General features: G+C 33.5%; 1 protein-coding gene across 1 annotated transcript; it reads left to right on the top strand.

Annotated features, from left to right (window-relative positions):
* The first annotated feature begins 1,567 nt into the window (after positions 1 to 1,567).
* Positions 1,568 to 12,129, top strand: LOC116108380 (4-alpha-glucanotransferase DPE2-like). The gene is made up of 23 exons (XM_031394628.1): positions 1,568 to 1,697; positions 2,103 to 2,499; positions 3,510 to 3,627; positions 3,744 to 3,799; positions 3,931 to 4,058; positions 4,180 to 4,306; positions 4,689 to 4,885; positions 5,256 to 5,334; positions 5,511 to 5,549; positions 6,738 to 6,857; positions 6,983 to 7,084; positions 7,208 to 7,291; positions 7,392 to 7,634; positions 7,759 to 7,884; positions 8,024 to 8,098; positions 8,250 to 8,321; positions 9,467 to 9,586; positions 9,751 to 9,848; positions 10,080 to 10,239; positions 10,369 to 10,467; positions 11,008 to 11,205; positions 11,387 to 11,480; positions 11,628 to 12,129. The coding sequence occupies exons 2-23, from the start codon at positions 2,146 to 2,148 to the stop codon at positions 11,843 to 11,845; spliced, it is 2,907 nt and encodes a 968-aa protein (XP_031250488.1). The 5' UTR covers positions 1,568 to 1,697; positions 2,103 to 2,145; the 3' UTR covers positions 11,846 to 12,129.
* The last annotated feature ends 291 nt before the right edge of the window (positions 12,130 to 12,420 follow it).

Here is a 12,420-nt window from a genome sequence, read left to right as displayed (position 1 = left end):
ATAATTAGTTAATGAGGTTATAGAAGTCATTCAACAAGTTGGGTTAATTGTTATTTGACATTAATGAAGGGCACTTGTGCAGGGATATTAAGGGTAAAATTGGAACAAAAATAGGATTACTTAATAATCTTAAAATACCATCTCGAGTAATCACATAACCTCCTATATCACCTCTTAGATTACCAAAGGAAGAAAAGATTATCTTAATCTTTTATTATCATTTGAACCAAACAAGTTAATGACTGGATTAAAAGATAGATTACCGTAATCCTCTTTCACCCCTAACCAAACGTAGCTTGTCTGTCTAGTATTATTCTCTAAGAATAACAAGATATTTATAAGTTCCCAAACCTAGTTAGAATCAGTCTGCTCGTTGCATTAGTTTCTCCAAATCTCCTTCTATGCTTAACTTCTTAAGTATCGTGATGTGGAGTGTAAATTTGTAAAACTGGAATTTGTTACTAAATAACTCTTCCATGTTTCCTAATCAATCAATCTTCATTTGTAATTTTAATAAATATAAAGAGGGATCTTTTATTCCTTTTCATAGAATTCTAGCCCGTTTAAAAAATGCCATTGCCACCGCTTTCAAATCTTCACGCCCCTCCTTCTTCGATCCGCAATAGCGGACCTATCCAAGGGCATCGGGTGGCCATGGACATCCCAGGACCCAGGTCCCACTCAATTTTTTAAGCTTTATGCATAGAAAAATACTATGCTTACTCACCACTTGTACTAACTGCTATACAACCTTTGTTAAAATTTTACATGGTACCCGTACTATGCATATAGTACCAGTACTATGCGTTATATTTACAAAGGATAGTAAGATGGTTAGTAAGATGGTGAGTAAGTATAGTATGGTTCTGCATAAACAAATAATTTTCATCGCTTAAATCGTATTATTTAAAAAAAATAAAATAAAAAACTGAATAAGGGGTTGTTATTTTTTCTTTAAACAAACTCAAAGACTTTTTCAAAACGTATTTTTTTTACAACTTGCAAGTATCTTGGAGCATTGATCATACAAGAGGAGAGGACCTAAAATTCCTCCATATTTTACACGTTCATTCAAAATCATGTGCTTCATTGCCTACCTCAAAGCCAAGATACTTCTCCTACAATTAATAAATTTTTTTTCATTAAAATAAGAAAAAAAAATTAAAATTTGATCCTAAATAATTTTTTTTTTCAGAAAAGGGTAAATTAAATTAAAAAAAAAAAAAATTCAAACCCATACGTTAAATAAAATAGAACTGTGGGACTTGATAAATGGAAATTGTGTTTGTTTGCAATCATATTTCATCGGCTGAGATTTTAGACATTAGTTAATTAATATCAAATAAGATTCTTGATCTCGACACGAACTCGCATGAACTCTGCAGAAGCTGCCAACTGTCAGTGTGTGTGTGTGTGTGTCTGTGTCATCTCCCATCCGTGAATGCTGCTTTCAGTTGCTTACAATCAACTATACACAACCACAAGCTTTCTTTTTTAACCAAATATCTTTCTTCTTGAATCATTTTTCCTTCCCTTTTTACTCAAAATATCTCTACTTGTTCTCTCTCTCTTTGTTTGTTTCTTTGAATCCAAACAAAAATTCATTCCCATTAGCATATTCTCCTCTCCTTTAATTTTAGACCCACCATTGCTTTGAGGATACCTTGAAGCATTTATTGCGCTTTGTTCTAGTAAAGGTTACTTACTACACTGCTCTTTCATCTATACCTCTGTTCGGTTTCTTATTGTTATTTAAAATTTTTTTTTTTTCAGGTTAGTTGTTCTTCATATTGATATGGGCTATGTTTATTTTTCTCTAAAAATAGTAATTTTTCCTGAATTTTATAAATTAATGGGCTTTAATCATCTGAGTTTGTTAGTTTTACTCTTTTGAAGTTCATTTTTGTAAGAGTTTCGTCAAGGCATTGTTAGTTTCTAGTTTTAAATCTGTAACCAATCCTGTGGTTATATTTTCTTATCAACTAGATGAGATTCCAAATGTCAATATGTACATTCTTATATTTATTTTTAATATTATATAGTTTTTATAGTTCTATCCAGTTTCTGTAAATACTAACAACTGAAACCTTGGGTTCTGTTAGATTTTGAGAAACCTGATCTGGGTCTGCTTCATTTTTGGAAGAAATGGTGAATTTGGGATTGCTTTCTGGAACCAAATCTGTGAAATCACCGAGGGTAAACTTTAGGATACCGTATTATACTCACTGGGGTCAGAGCCTGATTGTTTGCGGCTCTGAGCCTGTGCTTGGTTCATGGAATGTGAAGAAGGGCTTTTTACTGAGGCCTGTTCATGAAGGTGATCAGCTCATATGGTGTGGAAATATTGCAGTTCCAAGCGGGTTTTCTTGTGAGTACAGTTATTATGTTGTGGATGATGAGAGAAATGTACTGAGATGGGAGATGGGAAAGAAACGTAAACTGTTGTTGCCCGAGGGTATTAAGGATGGGGAAGTAGTTCAGCTTCATGATCTTTGGCAGGTGCTGTTCTTGTTTAATTTCTTACATCTCTATCCTTCATGTGTGACTTTGAAGGGCTGTTTGTGTTTTTGTAGTTGCAGGTGTATTCACTTTTTCAAAAACTAGGGTGATGGATATTCCTTGATATTATGCTTCAATTGAACTTATGCTTGATTTTTGATTTGGGAATTGGGATTTGTTAATTCTCTGACAACTTTTCCAAGGCCAATCATAGGGAATCTTTGCTGTAAATGGTTCTGTTTATTTATTTATTTGTTCTTTTTTTGTTGCTGAATATAAGAAAATAAAGTAATAGAGGAACTTTGAATGTTAAAGCATTCCATATAGGGAAGGTGAACGGATTTCTGGGTATCCAAAGGGGAAAAGAATGCATTCTAATTCAAAAGTTGTAGATTCCCTAATATTTTTTTTTATCTTCCCTCTTCCTTTTTCTTTTCAGTTTTCTTAGCCCCGACTGAAGCATTTTGTAGACTTGATGACTTAATGGATGTCTTATTTGTCTTCATTCTATATTTTCTGTAATATTTTCCTTTTGAAATTTTAGAATTCACATTTTCTCTTTTATTATTCGTTCTAAGTTGGTGTCTCTTTATTCTTATTGATGTTATGAACTAAATTTTGGTTTCATAATCCTATGCTGTTAGATTAATATTAAACACTGGATATGAGTATGATTACCACTGTAACACTGTATAATCAGAATCTTTTGAATTGTGTCTTGTTTTTTTGCGTTAGTACCTGTCAGCAACTAAATGGAGTATTCCACTCTTATTTTGTAGTGATTTGGAGCTTTTTCCAAGTAATTTTTTGTAGCAGTTTGTTTTTTCAACCGTTAGAGTCCCCTCTGAAAATCTGTGTCATTAGGAAGTCGATGTTGACAAATGTTTCTGTCTTTTATATTCTTGACTGTTTGATGTTGGTTGATTGGAGGTGGCTAAAACTCACTCATGCTGAGTGTTTTTGGTTTTGACATCTATTTCGCTTAATAGTTCTGTTTTTGATAAATCCAGACTGGTGGTGATGCTCTCCCTTTCAGAAGTGCCTTCAAAAATGTCATCTTTCGCCAAAGCTTGAGTTTGAACATTGAGAGACCTGAAGGGCTCATACATGATAAGTTAGATGGGGAAGGTAATTATAAATAGATTGAATTTTTTTGACAATCCTTTTTATCTAATTTTCTAGTTTGGAACTGGAATATTAGCATTGTGACATGTTATTAATGATTTCTTTCAAATGTAAAACAGATTCGATCCTTGTGCATTTCAAAATTTGCTGTCCTAATGTAGAAGAAGACACTTCAGTAATTTCTTTTCTCCAGAAATCAGTTTTCATAATTATCTAATATTAACTGTTTCTTCTAAATTTTGGCTAATAATCTCAGCTGTTTGAAATTGCTGCTTTGCTTATATTTATAAAGTCTGACTAATGCAGGTATATGTGATTGGTAGCACTTCAAAGTTAGGGCAGTGGAAGATTGAGGGTGGACTCAAACTTAGTTATGCTGGTGAATCAATCTGGGAAACAGATTGTGTAATGCAAAGGGGTGACCTTCCCTTTAAATATCCTTTTGGGATTCTTCATCTCTAATAATTTGAAATTTAGATTTATATTGCCTTCTGTTCTGCAATTTGGTTGGACATTGTTATGTTCTCTGTTTCTTCTCCTTAACGCTCATTGCACATATAAGTATTGTAAATATGGAAAAACAGGAAGCATTTCTTTGGAAACTGGTCCCCACCGGGAACTGTCCGTTGACTCCTCTAACAATCAGCCAAGATACATCTTCCTTTCAGATGGCATGATGCGGGTAACTATTGAGTAAATCTTATATTTTTTTTTATATATTTTTATTTTATTATTTATATATTTTTATTATTTTTTATATTTTTTTATTTATTATTCCTTATTTTATTTTTTATTTTATTTCTTTATTTATTTATTATTATTTACCATTTTTTTTTTTTTATATTTTTTTTTATTTTTTTCTTTATTATTTTTATTTATTTATTTTTTATATTTTTTATTTTATCATTGTTTTATTTGTTTTATTTTATTTATTTATATATTGCATTTGAACCTGACTGATATATATATATATTCAATATATATTATTATATATATATATTATAATATAATTATATATAATGGGCTATTATATTTTTCTCAATTAAACCTTTGTTTTTTGTTAGGAAATGCCTTGGAGGGGTGCCGGTGTTGCAGTCCCCGTGTTCTCTATTAGGTCAGAAGCCGATCTTGGTGTTGGAGAGTTTCTTGACCTGAAATTACTTGTTGATTGGTCGGTGGCGTCTGGGTTCCATTTAGTTCAACTTCTACCAATCAATGATACATCTGTGCATAAGATGTGGTGGGATTCATATCCCTACAGGTATCACAAGAACTTCAATCTCAAATTGCATAAATCAAATTTGAACTTTTCCATTCATTACATCTCAGGCATGTTTACCACTCACTTTACATTGTCAAATGCGTCTTTTGGCTGGCATATTTGTGCATTCCTTGGCATTGCTTCTTATATTTAGTTCCATAATCTAATTTGGCGGAAGTAGCCTATTGCCTTTTTCTGCATCTAGGATACAGTTGCTTCTTTTGACTTCCGTTTTCCAATCACATTTTTACATCACCTAATATATTCCCTTAGTTAATGTTAATCAGTTTTCGCAGCATTCTTGAAGATTCAGTTTGTTTTCATTAATATACAAATGTTGATGGTTCTGACTTGTTCTTTGTCATTCCAGCTCACTTTCTGTATTTGCGTTGCATCCTTTGTACCTGAGAGTAGAAGCACTTTCTCAAAACATGCCAGAGGATCTCAAGGTAGTCTTCATAACTTCAATTTTTTTTTTTCCCAAATAAATGATAATAGTCCTCCTGTAATTTGTGCTGCTAATCTCAATTGTTTGTAGTAGCACCCTCTCTCTCTCTTTCTTTTCCTTTTTAATTTTTTTTTTATTTTTAATCTTGACCACCACATTATTATTATTTTCTCGCAGAAAGAAATTGAGAAAGCAAAAGTGCAGCTAGATTTAAAGGTTAGCCCTCTGAAATATTTTTTTTCGAATCATGATGAAAGACATTATGTCATTCATATTTTTATGGTTTCAATGCATGTTATGATCCATATTTGGATTGGAAAGAATAGAAGAGAAAAGGAATTATTTTTGACATAGTGAGCCAGCTCTATGGGACATGGCTGACATCCTTTATATGGATTAATTGCTTATGTTTTGTGTAAGACATGAAATTTGTGGGTGATATGGCCTCTTTCTCAAAATTTGCTTTCATACCATGTATAATAATCATTAGTACTAAAGTTTAAGTTGATTGGTAAAATTGCAGCAACAATATTTGATCTCTAACCCTGATTGTGTCTGTCTCATTTGTTTCTTATTTGATGGAAAATATCATGGATAAAGAAGTGGAATTTCATTTTGGAAATGGATAGGGGCCCAAAGTCTTTACTTAAGCTTACTGATGGAAAGTCATCTATTTCTTTATTTTATCATATTCTGTTATTATACATCTTGAGCGATTTGATGTCTACTCATAATTTATTCCTGTGTTCTTTACATCAAGATGGGTATCTTTTGCATGACATTGTATAAATATATGGTTGTGCGAATTACATATTAAGTTCAGAAATGTGGAATGCTAATTTAATTTTAGGATGTTTATAAACAAGCTCTTATTAGGTTACAACTTTTCCACTCTTATCTGAATTGTAGGCATCCACATACCAGCTGAAATTTCTCCCTCCCGCACCTCGTCATGATAACTCTTGCCAGTATCAGCTTGACCATTTATTATATAGTTATTATACTTAGATCTTTAAACAAAATTTCAAATCATTTTATGTTGCCGGTGTCCCTTTCGCTACAAAATATTAGCATAAGACACTAACATTAATAGGACTAATCCAAATTCCAAACTTAAATATTTATTCATGGGGTTTTAAATTTAAAATAAATACATGTACACGACAGATTCTCTAAAAGGTTTTGAATTGAAAGCTGCAATTCATACTTCAATTTAGGTTTAGCATGAAAAACCATCAACAAAACCCATGTAAGAGATATAATCCACTTAATTTCCAATGTTTGTCTTTCTTGTAAATAATTTAAAGGTACAAGTGTACAATGGCTAATGGTGTTATAATTGTTTGCATCCATCCATTTATAGTTGGCATTTTTCTTAACTAATTTGATTTTGGATACGTACAGGATGTTGATTATGAGGCTACTCTGGCTACTAAACTTTCAATTGCCAAGAAAATTTTTGACCGAGAGAAGGATTTAATACTTAAATCCGATTCCTTTCAGAATTTTTACTCCGAGAATGAGGTCTTATAGAGTTTGACCTTATTTTTGATTCAGTTAAAAGAGTCAATTCTCTTATTTTTGAAATTTAAATTTGTATAATCCTTGGAAAACCAATTTACTCTAATGTTTCATTTCATTTGTAAAAGGATTGGCTAAAACCCTATGCGGCTTTCTGTTTCTTACGGGACTTTTTTGAAACATCAGACCACAGTCAATGGGGTCGCTTTTCTCATTATTCGAATGACAAGGTGATTAGCTATTTCATCTTATTGAGTGTTGTGTTAAATCATAGTTGTAATAATTGAGTGAAAAATAGGTTAAACCTTATCAAGAATTTTGGTTGTGCAATGATAAATCTCCATTTCTTGCAGCTTGAAAAACTTGTCTTGAAAGACAGCTTTCACTACGACATAATATGCTTCAACTATTATGTCCAGTACCATTTACATTTACAGGTAAATGCTACTGATCTATGGCCTATAATTTATGCATAATCTGCACTAAATATTGAGCAAACTATTGTGTTTTTTCTTTGGTAACATTTTGCTATTACAGCTATCAGAAGCTGCAGAATATTCAAGAAAGAAAGGAGTTATTTTGAAGGGAGACCTACCTATTGGTGTTGACAGAAATAGTGTGGACACCTGGGTCTATCCAAATTTGTTCCGTATGAACACTTCTACCGGAGCCCCTCCTGATTATTTTGATAAAAATGGCCAGAACTGGGGATTTCCTACTTATAACTGGGAGGAAATGTCAAAAGACAACTATGGTTGGTGGCGTGCTCGATTATCACAGGTTTTCCTCTCCTATTTGTTTCCTGTCTTTGTTCAAATGTAGCATCCTTTTGGCTGATTTCTATATCTACAACTTTTCTTTCTGGTTTTTGATTCTTCTTGTTTCTTTTCTGCTTGTGTCACAGATGGCAAAGTACTTTACAGCTTACAGGATTGATCATATATTGGGTTTCTTTAGAATCTGGGAGCTTCCAGAGCATGCTATGACAGGTCTACTTGGAAAATTTCGGCCATCTATCCCTCTGAGTCAGGTGGGGCTCACACCCATATAATTCATAAAATACAATATCTGTATAATAAATAAGGGATAGACCAGTATAGCATCTATGCAAAATAATTTCATCTTATTTTAATTTATTAATAATATGGAAAAACATGCTTCTGTTGTAGGAAGAACTAGAACGAGAGGGAATATGGGACTTTGATCGCTTGACCCGTCCGTATGTTAAACAGGAGTTATTGCAGGTTACTGAATTTTCCTTGTTGGCTATAATCTAGTTCTTCTAAAGTCCTGTTGGTATTTAACTTGTGATTTTAGTTTCCTTCTAGTGAAATATCTGTTCTTTTGTGTTACTATATCATGGATTTTATTTTTTATTTATATTTCATGTTTCAGGAAAAATTTGGATCTTCTTGGACTTATATTGCTGCAAATTTTCTACAAGAGTTTCAGAAGGGCCGTTATGAGGTGATAATAATGACAGTTTGGTGGATGAAGTCTGATTGTTAGTCTTTTCTACCTCATGATTCTTCTGAAGGAATTATAAAATATCATGATCTTTTGCAAGCCATATGAATTTACTGATGAAATTGAGAAAATTTAATTAAATGAGTCAACTTCAATGTAATCCCAAATTTTTTATCTTAATTTTTTTTTTTTGAAATTTCTTCAAAAACTGGCGTATACTGAGGAAATAAGGGTTTCTTAATATACATATATATTTTTTAATAAATTTGACTGGATGAATAATGCATCTAGTTATGAAATTTAATATTTTCCTGCAAACATTTAGGTAGTAAATGGGCTGACTAGGCTTCAAAATTAGAATGGTGAATATGATGTAAATTAAAATTTAAATGTCAATATTGCAGAGCACGAAGTGTGAACTCTCTATGTCTCAATTCAGGTTGAGTGCATTTATTATTTTTCTGGTTTTTAGATGGCAATATTTTGTCTTAACCAAATTACGTTTAGATGGCTTTTCTCATCTTTTCTGCCATAGGTGTTTAGTTGATGTTCTCCCGGTGAATTAGTTCTTTAATTCTCCACCCCTCTTGTTCTTTAATTCTCCACCCCTCTTTTTAAGGAAAGACAGATTTATTGCCACTCAGTGTCGACACAGATTCATTTAAGGAATGTATTTCCTGATGCTGAAGCTTTGGTTTCTGCTATTTATAACTAGCCTCTTTCGGTGATGGTGTGCTTTGATAATGCAAGGTCTCCAACTTCTGCTTCCATCAAATACCATTGTTATCGAATACGTTCTAGTCTGTGACATCTCTTGTTCTCTCAGCCTTTAGCTATGGTTTCCTCTAGAGTCACTCTAGAAATGGAGTTTTGATGTAGACAATTCACCCTGAGTAACTTGTTTTAGATTTTGAATCTAAACAGCACAACTTTCTCCCTCTCTCTCTCCCTCTTAAATAACAAATCTTTTAGTTTATAAAATTTTGATATTCGTTTCATTTCAGAGAAGAGAGTTCTGGATCTATTCTAAAGTCTATTTGCATTTGCATCAACTGTATGCATGTCACTGTTAGTTTTGTATTTTTCTGTGTCTATTCAAGCGCCCAAACTGAAACATGTTTATCATTCCTTATACCATATCCTAGTTCACTGAGGAGTGCAACACGGAGAAAAAAATTGCTGCCAAGTTGAAGTCATGTGCAGAGAAATCTATATTGTTGGAGAGCGAAGATAAGATACGTCGTGATCTCTTTGATCTTCTAAAGGTAGCATGTTTGATCTGAGTGGTTTGTAAATTTTAGATTTCAAACTAATTATCTACAAATTGTTCAATATAAGTTTCTTTTTTCTTCCAGAAATCTATAAACAAGTGTTTGATGATGTTGCCAGTACTTGCCCTAGATTTTCATATATTCTATTGCTCTTGCAGAATATAGTTCTTATCAGAGATCCGGAGGATGCAAGGAAATTCTATCCTCGATTCAATCTAGAGGACACTTCAAGTTTTTCAGATTTGGATGATCGCAGGTACATTTTGTCATGTCAATTTTGGACTAATCGGCTTGAATTGTCATGTGATCTTGAAGCAGGCTGAGATATTAATGATATGAATTAAAATTTTTGTTGTATTTCATGATTGTAAATCATGTTGGTGTTCTCTTCACAGCGATAAAATGGTTGCCCTTTGGCGTTTTCCTTAATGAATCTCTTGATTTACTGCTGACTGAGTGCTGCTTATTTCTTGTCCTTGTGATGCAGCAAAAATGTTCTGAAAAGATTGTACTATGACTACTATTTTCATCGGCAAGAAAATCTTTGGCGACAGAATGCCTTGAAGACATTACCTGCCCTCCTGAACTCATCAGATATGATGGCCTGTGGGGAAGATCTGGGACTTATTCCTTCCTGTGTTCATCCTGTAAATGCATTCAACCTTCACATATCTCTCCCTCCACTCCCTGGCTTACCTGCCTCTGGTTTGCTTTTCTTTTACATTTAAAGAAATTTTTTCTGCAGAATTACAACGTGACATGATGGTTTTATTCAGGTTATGCAAGAATTGGGGTTAATAGGTTTACGCATTCAACGGATGCCCAGTGAACCTGGACTAGAGTTTGGTATTCCTTCTCAATATAACTACATGACAGTAAGATCATATACCATTTTGCTTCAAATATAAACTATTCATATCTCTTAGAGCATATATATTCTATCGGGAATTAAGTTATTCCATTGTGCTCTCTAATATTATTACGATGGTTTTATGTGGAATGTCAACTAACAGCATATAAAATCATTGACACCTAACTGGAGAAAGAGAACATTAAAGATTTATTATATAATAGATAATATAGTGTTTGACAGTGAATGCAGTGAACTAAGATGCTTTACTTTTGAACTTCTTATAAGAACTCAGACATAAATTTATTTTTTCTAAATGCTGTAGTAACAGAAGACTTGTGCATTAAATATCAGTAACATTGAGAAGTGGAAACATGGGTAGGAACATACCTATCTAGTAACTCTTTTATTTTGTATTTTGTTTTTTACTATAAAGCATGAAATCACAGGCTTTGGATAGTGCATTTTGGTCATATGGTCTAAAGCACCTCAACTTATATTTAGGAGATCCTTGTCTTTGTGTAACAATGATTCTGAAATCGGTGTCTGTCTCAATGTAATTCAGGTGTGTGCTCCATCTTGCCATGATTGCTCTACCCTTCGTGCCTGGTGGGAAGAAGACGAGGAAAGAAGACATCGATTTTTCAAGAATGTAGTTGGTTCTGACGCATTACCACCTAGTAATTGTGTACCAGAAGTCACACATTTCATCATAAGGCAACATGTTGAATCTCCATCAATGTGGGCAATTTTCCCTCTTCAGGTACTTTTATGAAACTACCTGGCTTAGTGTCCAAACAGAGGCCCTTTCGGGAACTTTAGCTTAGTGTCAAAGTTAGAGTGCACTTTAGCTGTGAAATAGCAATTTCATGTCAAGGGATTATGCTTGCCTATTCAACCGCTTTGAATTGCACACAAACAATGTGCTTTTGTTTGATAATCAGGATTTGTTAGCATTGAAAGAAGAGTACACATCACGCCCTGCAGAAGAGGAGACAATCAATGACCCAACAAATCCAAAACACTATTGGAGATTCCGTAAGTTCATATATATATATATATATATTTGTTTATTTAGGAATTTAAGTATATGATCAAGTAGGCCTTTTGGTTTGCACTGTTTGAGGCCAAGTTGGTCTCCCTTTTTGGAAGATCTTGAATTTAATTTTTTGCCTTTGTACTCAGGTGTACATGTCACACTGGAGTCATTGCTGAAGGATAAAGAACTGAAAATGACCATTAAAGATCTTGTCCGTGGTAGTGGAAGATCACACCCTCGAGTGGATCAAGCAACAGCAGCCATTACTTCGGATAAGCAACAGATTGCCAAGGTCCAGGAAAAGAACCCAACAGTAAAGCCTCTAAATGGAGTTCCGCGGAAGGAGACTGTAGCTGTCTTGTAAGTTTGGTAATGTTGTGTAGATGAATTATATTCTGCCGGAGCGAACCTGAAAGAATAATGAAGAACCTGGTAGATAGAGGTAACTATGTCGCGCACTTTACATGATAGTGTTGTCAGATTAGCAGCTCCATCCGATAATGTAATATTTTGTTGGTAAGATATTTGATGATGGGCGTGGCATAATGCTGATGCTAATAAAACTTGGTATCGCTAAGTTCATCCTTTCTGCTTGTATATTGAAACAAACATAATAAATAGTGATACAAGTGCTCTGTTATTACAACATCCCTGCATCATCTGCAGTCTTTCCATTAATAATTTTATTGCATAAAAGTTTTGAGGATACTGAAGAGGTTCCCATCTGCATATTGGCTGGTGTTGTAATATAACTTCTCTTGAAATTGGCCAATTGGAATTTGCCTAAACCTTGTGTATTCCATATTTGTTAGTGGGCAAGACTTGTCGAGGTTGAAGTAGTATCAATCTGCTTTGTGATTATGCCACTATTTTGGTAATGTTAAAGTTGGACTCCATTGCTGAAACTTAATGGCGGGTTTTGCTGAAGGCAAGTTAATT

The sequence above is a fragment of the Pistacia vera genome, unplaced genomic scaffold (assembly GCF_008641045.1).
Source record: "Pistacia vera cultivar Batoury unplaced genomic scaffold, PisVer_v2 Contig563, whole genome shotgun sequence".
Taxonomy (NCBI): Eukaryota; Viridiplantae; Streptophyta; class Magnoliopsida; order Sapindales; family Anacardiaceae; genus Pistacia; species Pistacia vera.
The sequence above is the reverse complement of the archived record's forward strand: the minus strand, read 5'-3'. Positions and strand labels throughout refer to the sequence as shown.

Bases quoted from the DNA above. Each gene is read 5' to 3' on its own strand.
- LOC116108380 (XM_031394628.1), top strand. From the start codon at position 2,146: ATGGTGAATTTGGGATTGCTTTCTGGAACCAAATCTGTGAAATCACCG. The intron at 2,500-3,509 runs GTGCTGTTCTTG...TGATAAATCCAG, and splicing joins AGCTTCATGATCTTTGGCAG to ACTGGTGGTGATGCTCTCCC. The intron at 3,800-3,930 runs GTAATTTCTTTT...TGACTAATGCAG, and splicing joins ATGTAGAAGAAGACACTTCA to GTATATGTGATTGGTAGCAC.